At 46.2% G+C, this 13,393-nt stretch overlaps 1 protein-coding gene across 1 annotated transcript in view; it reads left to right on the top strand.

Moving 5' to 3' along the window:
* The window catches only part of LOC309401168 (mitogen-activated protein kinase kinase kinase 3-like), a 102,189-nt gene that overhangs the window by 62,254 nt on the left and 26,542 nt on the right, over window positions 1–13,393 (top strand). The window contains exon 7 of the mRNA XM_081970206.1: window positions 143–254. Coding sequence (XP_081826332.1) covers window positions 143–254 — 112 coding nt within the window. The remainder of the gene's footprint in view (window positions 1–142; window positions 255–13,393) is intronic.

Below are 13,393 nucleotides of genomic sequence, written 5' to 3'. Positions count from 1 at the left end.
AGGGTTTCAGAGGCCTGCAGAGCATAAAAAATTTTCTAAAAAAAATTACCTCTTCAAAATCTTGGTGCGTCTTATTCTTATAGCCCCCAAAATACGGTACTTGTTGGGGGGAAACTACCAACAACTTTTCTTCTGTTTGCAGCTTCTGCAACCCAACAACACCAAACAGCATGAAATGAGGATATCTAAATCCATGGGAGATATACTGGGATCGCTGTATAAAGACACCGAGAGGACACGGAAGCATTCGACAGGTTAGAGAGATGAAGTTGTATAGTAGACCATGATCAACTGAGGAGGTCTGATAAATCCCATTCTTGTATCCGAATAAATACTGCTGCTCTTTATCCTAAACTTTCAGTGTTTCTCGACTTGGCAACTTTATTTTATTTTTCCCCCCCACTGGTTAAAAAAGCCTCTCTACATGGGGCTCCCCTTGAGATGCACCCGAAGACTGCAGTTGGTTCAGAATGCGGCCGCGAGGGCAGTTTCGGGAGTCGTTAGATACTCCCACGTAACAACTCTCCTGCGGGGGCTGCACTGGCTGCCTGTGGCTTTTCGGGTACGTTTCAAGGTGTTGATTATCAACTTCAAAGCTCTCCATGGCACAGGACCTAGTTATTTGCGGGATCGTATCCTGCCCCACACATCCCTTCGGCCGATTCGCTCACACAGAGAGGGACTCCTCCAGGTGCTGTCCACTAGGCTGTGCCAGCGGGCGACGCCCAGGGGAAGGGCCTTCTCTGTGATGGGCCCGACCCTCTGGAATGACCTTCCCCCTGATATTAGAACGACCACGGACCTCCGCTCCTTCCGCCAGAAGCTCAAAACCCACCTATTTCAGCTAGCCGGCCTGGCCTAATTTAAGCTTTCCCACCTCAGTCTGTATTTTTAAATTTTACGGTTTGGTTTTAAGGTTAGGTTTTTAATTTTTATAAACTTGTACAGGGGTCTGTTTAATTCGATTTTAATTATATTTATTATCGATTGTATGGTTTTAATTTTGTACCTGTACACCGCCCCGAGTCCCTTCGGGGAGAGGGGGCGGTCTAGAAGTCTAATAAACTAACTAACTAATTTTTATTAAGCTTTTTACGAAGCAGAACATAAAAAACCAAATTCAACATCCATTCTTCCCATTCCTAAGACACTGGTATATCTCATTTTGTTGATCATATTACATACTTTTCATCCGTTTTATATTTATAATTTCCTCTTTACATTTATGATTCCTATCGCCTATATTTACATATATAAATATTCTACTTTCATTCGTTATTCCTATTCTCCAACCACTAATACCATTTATCCCATACTGTGTAATATTCTTTATCTTCTTTATCTTGCAGTTTAAAAGTTAATTTGACCATTTCCGCGCAGTCCATTATTTTTTTAATTTATCGTGTTTTGGGAGGGTATGATGCCTAATTTCCAAGACCCCCGACTCCATTTATAGTGAAAGGTATACTTTTACTTAAAAGCCAAGTGGATTACAATATAGCAAAGCCAGATCTGAATTTTGCAGGCTAAAATTTCCCAGTTAACTTTCCCCATCCAGTTACTCGCTTCCCCTGGTCCCCATTGCCCAATTGTATTTGAAATAATTGTTTTGGGAACAATCCCTTCAATGATGGGCTGGTTAGTAAGATATTGCATTACATTCCCAGCCTTAGACTTTGAGATGGGGTCTCTGGAAGGTTATTCTTGTTGCTGTCGACTTGGCAACTTTAAGCGGAGTGGACTTCAACTTCCAGAATTCCCCAGCCAGGGATGGGATGGGATTAGATTAGATTAGACATGGATGAATAAATAGATGGATGGATATACATAGAAGTAGGTAGGTAGATAGGTAGGTGGATGGATAGATGGAAGGAGGGAGGGATGGATAGGTAGGTAGGTAGATAGGATTAGATTGGATTGGATTGGATTAGATTAGATTAGATTAGACATGGATGGATAAATAGATGGATGGATATACATAGAAGTAGGTAGGTAGATAGGTAGGTGGATGGATAGATGGAAGGAGGGATGGATAGGTAGATAGGTAGGTAGGTAGGTAGGTAGGATTAGGTTGGGTTGGATTAGATTAGATTAGATTAGATTAGACTAGACTAGACTAGACTAGACTAGACATGGATGGATAAATAGATGGATGGATATACATAGAAGTAGGTAGGTAGATAGGTAGGTGGATGGATAGATGGAAGGAGGGAGGGATGGATAGGTAGGTAGGTAGATAGGATTAGATTGGATTGGATTGGATTAGATTAGATTAGATTAGATTAGACATGGATGGATAAATAGATGGATGGATATACATAGAAGTAGGTAGGTAGATAGGTAGGTGGATGGATAGATGGAAGGAGGGAGGGATGGATAGGTAGGTAGGTAGGTAGATAGGATTAGATTGGATTAGATTAGATTAGATTAGATTAGATTAGATTATACTAGACATGGATGGATAAATAGATGGATGGATATACATAGAAGTAGGTAGGTAGATAGGTAGGTGGATGGATAGATGGAAGGAGGGATGGATAGGTAGGTAGGTAGGTAGGATTAGGTTGGATTAGATTAGATTAGATTAGACTAGACATGGATGGATAAATAGATGGATGGATATACATAGAAGTAGGTAGGTAGATAGGTAGGTGGATGGATAGATGGAAGGAGGGAGGGATGGATAGGTAGGTAGGTAGATAGGATTAGATTGGATTGGATTGGATTAGATTAGATTAGATTAGACATGGATGGATAAATAGATGGATGGATATACATAGAAGTACGTAGGTAGATAGGTAGGTGGATGGATAGATGGAAGGAGGGAGGGATGGATAGGTAAGTAGGTAGGTAGGATTAGGTTGGATTAGATTAGATTAGATTAGACTAGACATGGATGGATAAATAGATGGATGGATATACATAGAAGTAGGTAGGTAGATAGGTAGGTGGATGGATAGATGGAAGGAGGGAGGGATGGATAGGTAGGTAGGTAGATAGGATTAGATTGGATTGGATTGGATTAGATTAGATTAGATTAGACATGGATGGATAAATAGATGGATGGATATACATAGAAGTACGTAGGTAGATAGGTAGGTGGATTGATAGATGGAAGGAGGGAGGGATGGATAGGTAAGTAGGTAGGTAGATAGGTAGGTAGATAGATAGGATTAGATTGGATTATATTAGATTATATTAGATTTGGCAGGTGGATGTATGGATAGTTGAATGGCTGGCTGGCTGGGAAATTCTGGGAGTTGAAATCTGCTCAAAATCTCTAATGTTGAGAAACACTGGTCCAAAGAAACGCTAATCTACTGGCGACTTATAAACTCAACCTCCAGGTCAGTGGAAAATCTTGGACGTATCCTATCTGTGGGGTCCTTGGTGCTCTCTGAGCTTGGTGGCTCTTTTTTTGGCAGGTGTTTCATTACTAAACTAGGGAACATCATGTGCCACAACCTTGAGGTACAAATATTCTCTTCTATGAGTAATATCCTGTCTAATAACGTTCCATGAAGTATAACATAAGACAACCATGTCTAGGATTGTTGTCAGAAGCTCGTAGAGAAAATTTAAGTCCCTGCAACCAACAGTTGTAACTTTATCTACGATAAGGCTCTCACCAATAAAATCTCTTCTTTGAAGTTAATCCTCGGAGCCCCTAAAACAATTAGGGGGCTAGAGGCAAAACATATGAAGAACGGTTACAGGAACTGGGAATGTCTAGTCCAGGGGTGAAATCCAGCAGTTTCTGGTAGCGGAAATTTTGAGTAATTCGGAGAACAGGCAAATGCCACCTCTGGCTGGCCCAAAATGGGGATTTTGCAGTATCCTTCCCCTGCCACGCCCACCGAGCCACGCCCATAGAACTGGTCGAATTTCACCACTGGTCTAGTCTAATGAAAATAACAACTAGGGGTGACATGACAGCAGTCTTCCAATATTTGAAAGTCTCCCACATACAAGAGGGGGTCAACCTATTCTCCAAAGCACCAGAAGTCGAGATAAGAAGCAATGGTTGGAAACTAAACAAGGAGAGAAACAACCTAGAACTAAGGAGGAATTTCCTAACAGGGAGAGCAATCAACCAAGGGAGGAACTGGCCTTCAAATGTGTGTGCTCTATCACTCAAGGCTTTTAAAAAGAGGCTGGACAACCATTTGTCCGAAATGATTTAGGGGCTCCCACTCAAGCGGGGAGGTTGGACTAGAAGACCTCCAAGGTCCCTTCCAAAGCTATTATTTTATGTCCCAAACTATAACCTATTGCGCTCCCTCAGCAAGGCAGCTTGGTTTCCGCTGCTGTTTTCCACATGTTTCGTGACTGCACATCTCACTCTTCCAGGAATGCAGACTCAGCCAAGATGGACCAGTGTAGATCAGTAGCTGACATTTGGCACTTCCACAGTTCCTTGGTTAATTTAATTTAATTTAATTTAATTAGCACTTCTAGACCGCCCCCTCTCCCAAAAGGGACTCGGGGCGGTGTACAGTCCATATCAAAACATCATACATAATAACAATTAAGAATTATTAAATGGATAAATACATAAATAAGAGGAGGATAAAATAGACAGAACTGTAATTGCTAAATAAATAATTTAAAATATACAAAGTTTAAAACCCCAGTGTCTTATAAAATTAAGTCCCCTAAAAAACCAGTAGGAAATATATATATGCCAGGAGGTAGACGTTAAGAATTATGCCAGACCAGCCAGTCGGAACAGGTGAGTCTTCAGTTTCTGCCAGAAGGAGCAGAAGTCAGTGGTGGTTCTAACGTCGGGGGGGAGGTCATTCCAAAGGGTTGGGCCCATCACAGAGAAGGCCCTACTCCTTGGTGTCGCCCGTTGGCATTGCCTAGTGGACGGCACCAGGAGAAGCCCCTCCCTGTGAGAGCGAATTGGCCGCAGGGATGTATGTGGGAGGATGCGATCCCGCAGGTAACTAGGCCCTATGCCATGGAGCGCTTTAAAGATGGTGGTCAAAACCTTGAAACGCACCCGAAAGACCACAGGTAGCCAGTGCAGCTCGCGCAGGAGCGGTGTTACGTGGGAGTACCTAGTACTCCCCATGACTGCCCGCGCGGCTGCGTTCTGGACTAGCTGCAGTCTTCGTGCGCGTCCCAAGGGAAGCCCCATGTAGAGAGCATTACAGTAGTCCAGGCGAGACGTCACCAGTGCATGAGTGACCGTGCGTAGGGCATCCCGGTCCAGAAGGGGGCGCAATTGGCGCACCAGGCGAACCTGGTGGAACGCCCCCCTAGCCACGGCTGCCACATGGTCGTCCATTGACAGCCGGGCATCAAGGAGGACGCCCAAATTGCGCGCCCGTTCCACAGGGGGCAGTTGTTCGCCCCCTATGGCCAGCGTTAGAGTCAGCTGACTGAACCGAGGTGCCGGTAGCCACAGCCACTCAGTCTTGGAGGGGTTGAGTTTGAGTCTGTTGTCCCCCATCCAGACCCCGACGGCTTCCAAACACCGGGACATCACTTCGACAGCCTCGCTGGGGTGATTTGGGGTTGAAACGTACAGCTGAGTATCATCAGCGTACAGATGGTATTCAACCCCAAAACCACGGATGATCTCTCCCAGCGGCTTCACATATGTGTTGAACAGGAGGGGCGAGAGGACCGACCCCTGTGGCACCCCACAAGTGAGTGACCTCAGGGTCGACCTCTGCCCCCCCGTCAACACACATTGCGACCGGTCGGAGAGGTAGGAGCCGAACCACCGTAAAACGGTGCCTCCGACTCCCATCCCCTCCAGCCGGCGCAATAGGATACCATGGTCGATGGTATCAAAAGCCGCTGAGAGGTCTAATAGGACCAGGATAGAGGAACAACCTCTATCTCTGGCCCTCCAGAGATCATCAACCAGCGCGACCAAGGCTGTCTCTGTGCTGTGCCCGGGTCGGAAGCCGGACTGGCGTGGGTCTAGATATTCGGATTCGTCAAGGTGTCGTGGAAATTGCTGTGCCACCACATTCTCAACAACCTTCGCTAAAAAGGGAAGGTTGGAGACTGGACGATAATTAGCCAGCTCCATTGGGTCCAGTGAAGGCCTCTTGAGCAAGGGCCTCACCACCGCCTCTTTCAAGGCAGTTGGTAGGAAGCCCTCACCCAATGAGGCGTTCACCAGGCCCAGAAGCCAGCCTCGTGTCACCTCCCAGGATGCCAGTACCAGCCAGGAGGGACACGGGTCCATTGAACATGTGGTGGGTCGCAGCCGTCCACGCAACCTGTCCAAATCCTCGGGGGCAACAGAGTCAAACTCCTCCCAGAATGGTCTCACAAGACTCACTGTTGACGGCTCGTCCGGCCCACTGGAGGGGGCCCATCCGCTCCGGATCTGAGCGACTTTGTCCTGCAGATATTCCCCAAACTCCTCTGCTCTACCCTGCAAGGGTGCCCCCCGCGTCCCCTGTGACAGGAGAGAGCGGGTCACCCTAAACAGGGCAGCAGAGCGGTTATCCGCGGACGCAATAAGAGCGGCACAATGTCTACGTTTGGCCGCTCTCAATGCCACAAGGTAGGTCCGTAAATAGGCTCTTACCTGTGTTCGATCAGACTCGGAGCGTGAGGATCTCCACCTGCTCTCTAGACGTCTCCTATGGCGCTTCATCACCCTTAGCTCCTCGGTATACCAAGGAGCTCGGGTGGATCGCTGCCGCAGGAGAGGTCGCAAAGGCGCAACCCGGTCCAAGGCCCCAGCCACCGCCGTATTCCAGGCGGCCACTAGGTCCTCCGACCGAGCGCGGGTCAGGGCTACAGGTAGTGGCCCAAGTTCCGTCTGGAACCTATCCGGTTCCATCAGGTGCTTGGGGCGGTACCAGCTTGGAGAGGCTGGCTCCGCCTCCTCGCGGTGGGGGGTAGCGGAAGGGAAGTCGAGCCGGAGACATGAGTGATCTGACCATGACAGGGGAGTAATGACTAAGTCCCCTATTCCCAGATCACTCGTCCACTGTTCAGATACAAAAATAAGGTCCAGTGTGTGACCGCCCTCGTGTGTGGGGCCCTGAATTAATTGGGTCAGGCCCATGGCTGTCATGGAAGCCATGAACTCCCGAGCCACCTCAGATGCTGCTCCCGTCGACGGCAGGTTGAAGTCCCCCATGACCAAAAGCCTGGGGATCTCAACCGCCGTCTCTGAGATCAGCTCGAGGAGCTCGGGCAGGGCCGCTGATGTATAGCGAGGAGCCAAGTATACAATCAGCAGGCCCAACTGCCTCCCTGGGCCCCATTTCACACCTAGGGATTCACAACCGGGTATCTGAGGAACAGTGAACTCTCTCGGTTCCAGACCATCCCGTATAACTACCGCCACCCCACCACCCTTACCCAGGGCCCGAGGCTGATGGAATGCACGGAAACCCGGTGGGCACATTTCCACGAGGGGTAAACCACCCTCGTGGCCCAACCAGGTCTCCGTTATCCCTGCAAGGTCCAGCTCCCCCTCCGAGATCAACTCGCTAATGAGGGGGGCCTTGTTGGTTACGGACCTTGCATTGCAAAGCATCAGCCTCAGGCCCTGGCTCTGTAGTTCCTGACCACCTAGGCTGCGGGGGTTGGTACAAACGACCGGGCGTAGCCAACAGCCACGGTCTCCCAACCGACCTTGTGATCTTCTCTTGTCCTCGCATCCCCCCCTCCCCGCGACCGATGTAATAAAACAACCCTCTACCGGAATAATTTCCTAGTGCAGTGATGGTGAACCTTTTCGGCACTGAGTGCATGTGCACACTCGTCTGGGCCGCAATCTGGAAGTGGAGCTGCCCAGGGGGCATGTGCGCACCAGAAAATGAGCTTCTGGTTTCCGGCGTGCACATGCGCACTGGCAGGCCATCTGGTTCCTGACATGCATGCACAAGCGACAATCAGCTGGGCAGCACATGTTCACGCCGGAAAACAGAAGGCCAGTTCTCCTGGCACTGCCGCACGCACAAAGGTTAGCTGATCATCGTGCATGCATGCACGCCAGAAACCCGGAAGAGGAACGGGCAACACCGTGCGTGCCAGGCAACATGGCTGCATGTGCCACTTCAGGCACTTCAGGCACGCATGCCATAGGTTCGCCATTACAGTTCTAGTGCATGAGGGCTGTGGTTGACTTCGGGGGAGGGGGGAGGGGGGATGGTTGGGCGTGCCCGACTAGGTGGTTGTGGCCAACTGGGTGGGCGTGGCCAGCTTGACACCGCTCCCCAAACTACTAGCATGTTTCCTCTTCGCATTGGATAGACAATGGCCCCACGGACATTGAGTTTGACACCCCTGTTTCTGGTGACAATAGGAGTTGAAATCTCACCTTTTGTAGCTGGCCAGTTTGCAGGGAAATTTGTCTAAGACAAAGGTGGGCAATTAATTTTCCGAAGGAGCCATTTCAGAAACTGTTGTGGAGTGCCGAACCAATAAAGCTGTTTATAGTGCATAGGTATGCAAATAGTTACATATGTAAACTCGGGGGGGGGGGGAATAGTCATTTTAAAATAGAAAGGAGACGCAATAGCTTAGCAGTTAAAGACACTGAGCTTGTCAGCTGGAGTGCTCGCAGCGTAGGTTTGAGCACCGCACAACATGGTCAGCTACTGTTTTTAATCTAATTGCTACACACCTAGCAGTTCAAAAGCATGCAAGTAGATAAATAGGTACCACTTCAGTGGGAAAGTAATAGCCTTCCGTGCTCCTTTGGCATATAGCTGTGCTGGCCACATGACCACGGAGGTGTCTTTGGACAGCATTAACCTTTACCTTATCTTTTATCAAAATAAAAACAATCCATGTGGCTGGATAGGGACAGCTAAAGAACCATAAAATGCCCAGGAATGGTCTAAACGTGGAATTAGAATTAGAATTGAGCTGGAAGTGACCTTGGTGGTCTTCTAGTCCAACCCACTCTGCTCAAGTAGGGGACCCTATTCCATTTCAGACAAATGGCTCTCTATTCTTTTCTTTAAAACCTCCAGTGTTGGAATACCCACAATTTCTGGAAGAAAGTTGTTCCGCAGATTCATTTTTCTTACCGACAGGAAGTTTCTCCTTAGTTCTAGGTTGCTTCTCTCCTTGATTAGTTTCCATCCGTTACTTCTTGTCCTGCCTTCTGATGCTTTGGAGAATAGCTGGACTCCCTCTTCTTTGTGGCAACCCCTGAGATTTTGGAACACTGCTATCATGTCTCCCCTAGTCCTCCTTTTTTTTACACCAGCCAAACGAATGTTAAACAAATATTTGGATGGATGCATGGATGGGTGCATGGATAAATAGAGGTTGGGTTGGATTCGATTCGATTCGATTAGATTAGATTAGATTTGGATAGATGGATGGATGGATTGATGGAGATACATAGAAGTAGGTAGGTAAATAGGTGGGTGGATGGATAGATTAGATTAGATTAGATTAGATTAGATTAGATGTAGGTAAGTGGGTGGATGGATGGATGGATGGATGAATGGATGGATGGATGGATAGATGAATGGATGGATGGATAGATTAGATTAGATGTAGGTAAATGGATGGATGGATGGATGGATGGATGGGTGGATAGATTAGATTAGATGTAGGTAAATGGATGGATGGATGAATGGATGGATGGATAGATTAGATTAGATTAGATGTATGTAAGTGGATGGATGGATGGATGGATGGATTAGATTAGATTAGATTAGATTAGATGTAGGTAAGTGGATGGATGGGTGGATGGATGGATGGATGAATGGATGGATGGATAGATTAGATTAGATGTAGGTAAATGGATGGATGGATGAATGGATGGATGGATGGATAGATTAGATTAGATGTAGGTAAATGGATGGATGGATGAATGGATGGATGGATGGATAGATTAGATTAGATGTAGGTAAATGGATGGATGGATGGATGGATGAATGGATGGATGGATAGATTAGATTAGATGTAGGTAAGTGGATGGATGGATGAATGGATGGGTGGATAGATTAGATTAGATGTAGGTAAATGGATGGATGGATGAATGGATGGATAGATTAGATTAGATTAGATTAGATGTATGTAAGTGGATGGATGGATGGATGAATAGAGGCAGGTAGGTAAGTAGATATGTAGATGATAGATAGATAGATAGATAGATAGATAGATAGATAGATAGATAGATAGATAGATAGATAGATAGATAGATAGATAGATAGATAGATAGATAAATGTAGGTAGGTAGGTAGGTAGGTATAATATTTAAATTAAATTAATATTTAATTAGAGTTAAATGACTATTTTCCATCCCTATTACTACAGCAGCCTTAGTCCTTTCGCTGTGGGATTCCTAGAAGGCGAAAGCATAGATACTTTTTTTTTTATTTTAGAAAAACAATTACGGGATGGGGTTTTTTTCTCTCTCCTCCTTTACGTTGCCATTGAACTTTTGCCCAGGATATTAGGAGGTATTTGGTGAAGCTGTCTCAGAAACAAAATGTGCTTGTCTGTTGTTCCGTGGAGCCTCTGTAGATGTCATTGTGTGCTTGAACAGCATGTGTATGTTTTGGTGCTGTCCTTCGGTTTGCCGGCCGGGCTGATTAGCCGACCAATGACATTTGGAGATTATATATATATATATATATAAATATATTGGCTGCTGGCAGAATACCCAAAAGACTCTTCTTTTGGAGAAGAGAGGCAGGACTTGGCAGGAGGTCTCCCTCAATGAGCAGACGGGGAGGAATATGTGAAGGGAGCAGGGTGTCAAACCAACAGTGATGGAGGATTGCAACTCTTCCTTCCCACCAAGGTTTGCAGTGACCGAAAAAGGTAATTCTCCTTTCCCTCCCTCTCCCAATAAATCAGGTTTTTTTTAGCTTTTGGGGATTGTAGAGGAAGAAAAGAACCACAAAGTTTGTTTGGCATTTTCTGTAGAAGGGAAATAATCCAGAGGCAGAATGGGGAAGTGAAGAATATTAGTAGGTGCTCAGTTTATCCCAGTTTTGAAGGCTGATACAGGTCGGTCCTTGACTTAAAACGATTCATTCAGCAACCGTGTGAAGTTACAATGACATTGGGGGGGGGAGAGTGACTTATGAGCAGATCCTGCGCTTAGCAACTATTGTGGCAACCTCATGGTCGCCCAGTGGAAATCCGAGCACGCGGCAACTGGGACGTATTTGCAAGAGTTGTAAGAGCATCGCAAGGCCAGGTGTCTGCTGTTTTGTGACCTTCCTTGCTGGCTTATGACAAGCAAAGCCAGAAATCAGGTTTGCTTCATGACCATGGGATTCACCGAACAATTTCAGTGAGTCGCTTAACAACCTTGGTTGTAAAATTGGACGCCGCTCACGTAACAACAACCACCTGGCTTAGCAATGAGAATTCTCATCCCAAGGGTGGTTGCAAATGAAGGGACTACGTGTATAGTTGAGGAAAGGGAGAAAAAGAAATACAATGCTAGTAGGGGAAGAGTATCTAATGCTTCCGAAGACCTGTCCATCAAAGAATAGCGGATGCTGGGTCTTTAGTATGTATTTTGGGCTGAATGTAGGAGCCAAAGCTAAAGGGAGATGTTAAGGATGATTCTAGTGCCAATAATTGTGTGTCACAGTCTGCGTTGGGTGTGAGAATCTGTATTTCTAAACAGAAGAAGGGAAGAGATAGAAAGGAACTACAATACAATACAATGCAATAGTAGAGTTGGAAGGGACCTTGGAGGTCTTCTAGTCCAACTCCCTGCCTAGGCAGGAAACCCTATACCGTTTCAGACAAATAGCTATCTAACTAGGAAGCAGATATCCCGAGACAAAGGAGGAAGACTGAGGTACGTAAAACCCAGAGGATTTCCAAAGGGAAGAAGAGCTGAGATGCCACCAGCTTTCACACTATGGGTTCAGCCTTTGATATTTATTGCATCTTTATGCCGTCCATCTCCTCTGTAAGGCATAACTCTGAGGCGTTACACATTCTATGTAATGCTGGAGTTCAGTTTCTGTCACTTTCAGCCTGTTCAAAAATAACTGTGGACTTTCAGGACAGTCACTCTTGTTCTGGGCCAGAAGGATGAGCATGGAGTTGGTTTAGCAGTTCCAGTAGATGATGGGTCAAGGAAGGAAGCTACCTTAGAACTAAGGAGAAGTTTTTGGACAGTGGAAGCAATTAATCAGTGGAACGACTTCCCTTCAGAAGTTGTGGGTGCTTCATCACTGGAGGTTTTCAAGAAGAGACTGGACAGCTATTTGTCTAAGAATGGTATACGGTCTTCTGCTTGAGCAGGGGGTTAGACTAGAAGACCTCTAAGCTCCCTTCCAACTCGGTTATTCTGTTCTGTTGTTAGTAGTGAGTTCATCCCTCGGTAAGTTTTATATGCTTGTTAAAGGTTCCAGATGTTCTCTTTGGTGTGGAAGATTTCTAAACAAGGTCTTCTGTCTGAAACTGGTACTTTCCATAGGGTTTGGTCATGCTATATGAAAGCTTCAGGAAGTTGTAGCCCTAACCCTTAGCAGGACAGAGTTTCTACTCTGCTTCCATTGAGGGCAGATTCTTACGTCCGTCCAACATCGTAGTTTGGCATGGCGCACGCAGATTACTCTACCAGGGGTACAAAAAGAACTAGGGGAGACATGATAGCAGTCTTCCAATATTTGAAGGGCTGCCACAAAGAAGACGGAGTCAAGCTATTCTCCAAGGCACCTGAGTAGAACAAGAAGCAATGGGTGGAAACTAATCAAGGAGAGAAGCAACTTAGAACTGAGGAGAAATTTCCTGACAGTGAGAACAATTAATCAGTGGAACAGAAGTTCTGAATGCCCCAACACTGGAAGTCTTTAAGAAGATGTTGGATAGCCATTTGTCTAGAACGGTATAGGGTTTCCTGCCTAGGCAGGGGGTTGGACTAGAAGACCTCCGAGGTCCCTTCCAACTCTGTTATTCTGTGTTCTGCTTTCTCACAATTCTTTTATTTTCCTTGGTGCCCGACGTCCCTTGTTTAGTGACTTGGTTGCCGGGCCACATAACCCCTGCAATCATCATCAGTTCCCAATTTTGGTCACATGGCCACGGGGATGCTGTTAATGGTTGTAAGTGTGAAAAGCGGTCATCATTTGCTTTTTTCAGTGATGTTGGAAACGGTCACTAAATGAAATGTTGTAGGTGGAGGACTATCTCTGTTAAGAGAAATCTGCTGATTTTTAAGAGGCTTAAAAACTTGGGACTCTCTGGGATTCTGCAAAGGGCAACCGGACGTTCTTGGTTTTTTCCTGAAGAGGTTTTGCTTCTCATCCAGGAAGCTTCTTCAGTTCTATAATCTCAGTTCTTCCGTTCTAAAATTCTTCGGTTAGAACTGAAGAAGCTTCTTGGATGAGAAGCAAAATGTTTTCAAGGGAGGGGGGGGGGGAAATTCCAAGAAATTCCTTGTGCCCTTTTCAAGGTTGTTCTCGTTTCCCCG

Source organism: Natrix helvetica (assembly GCF_964273705.1).
Source record: "Natrix helvetica genome assembly, chromosome: Z".
NCBI classification, from domain to species: domain Eukaryota; kingdom Metazoa; phylum Chordata; class Lepidosauria; order Squamata; family Natricidae; genus Natrix; species Natrix helvetica.
The sequence above is the reverse complement of the archived record's forward strand: the minus strand, read 5'-3'. Positions and strand labels throughout refer to the sequence as shown.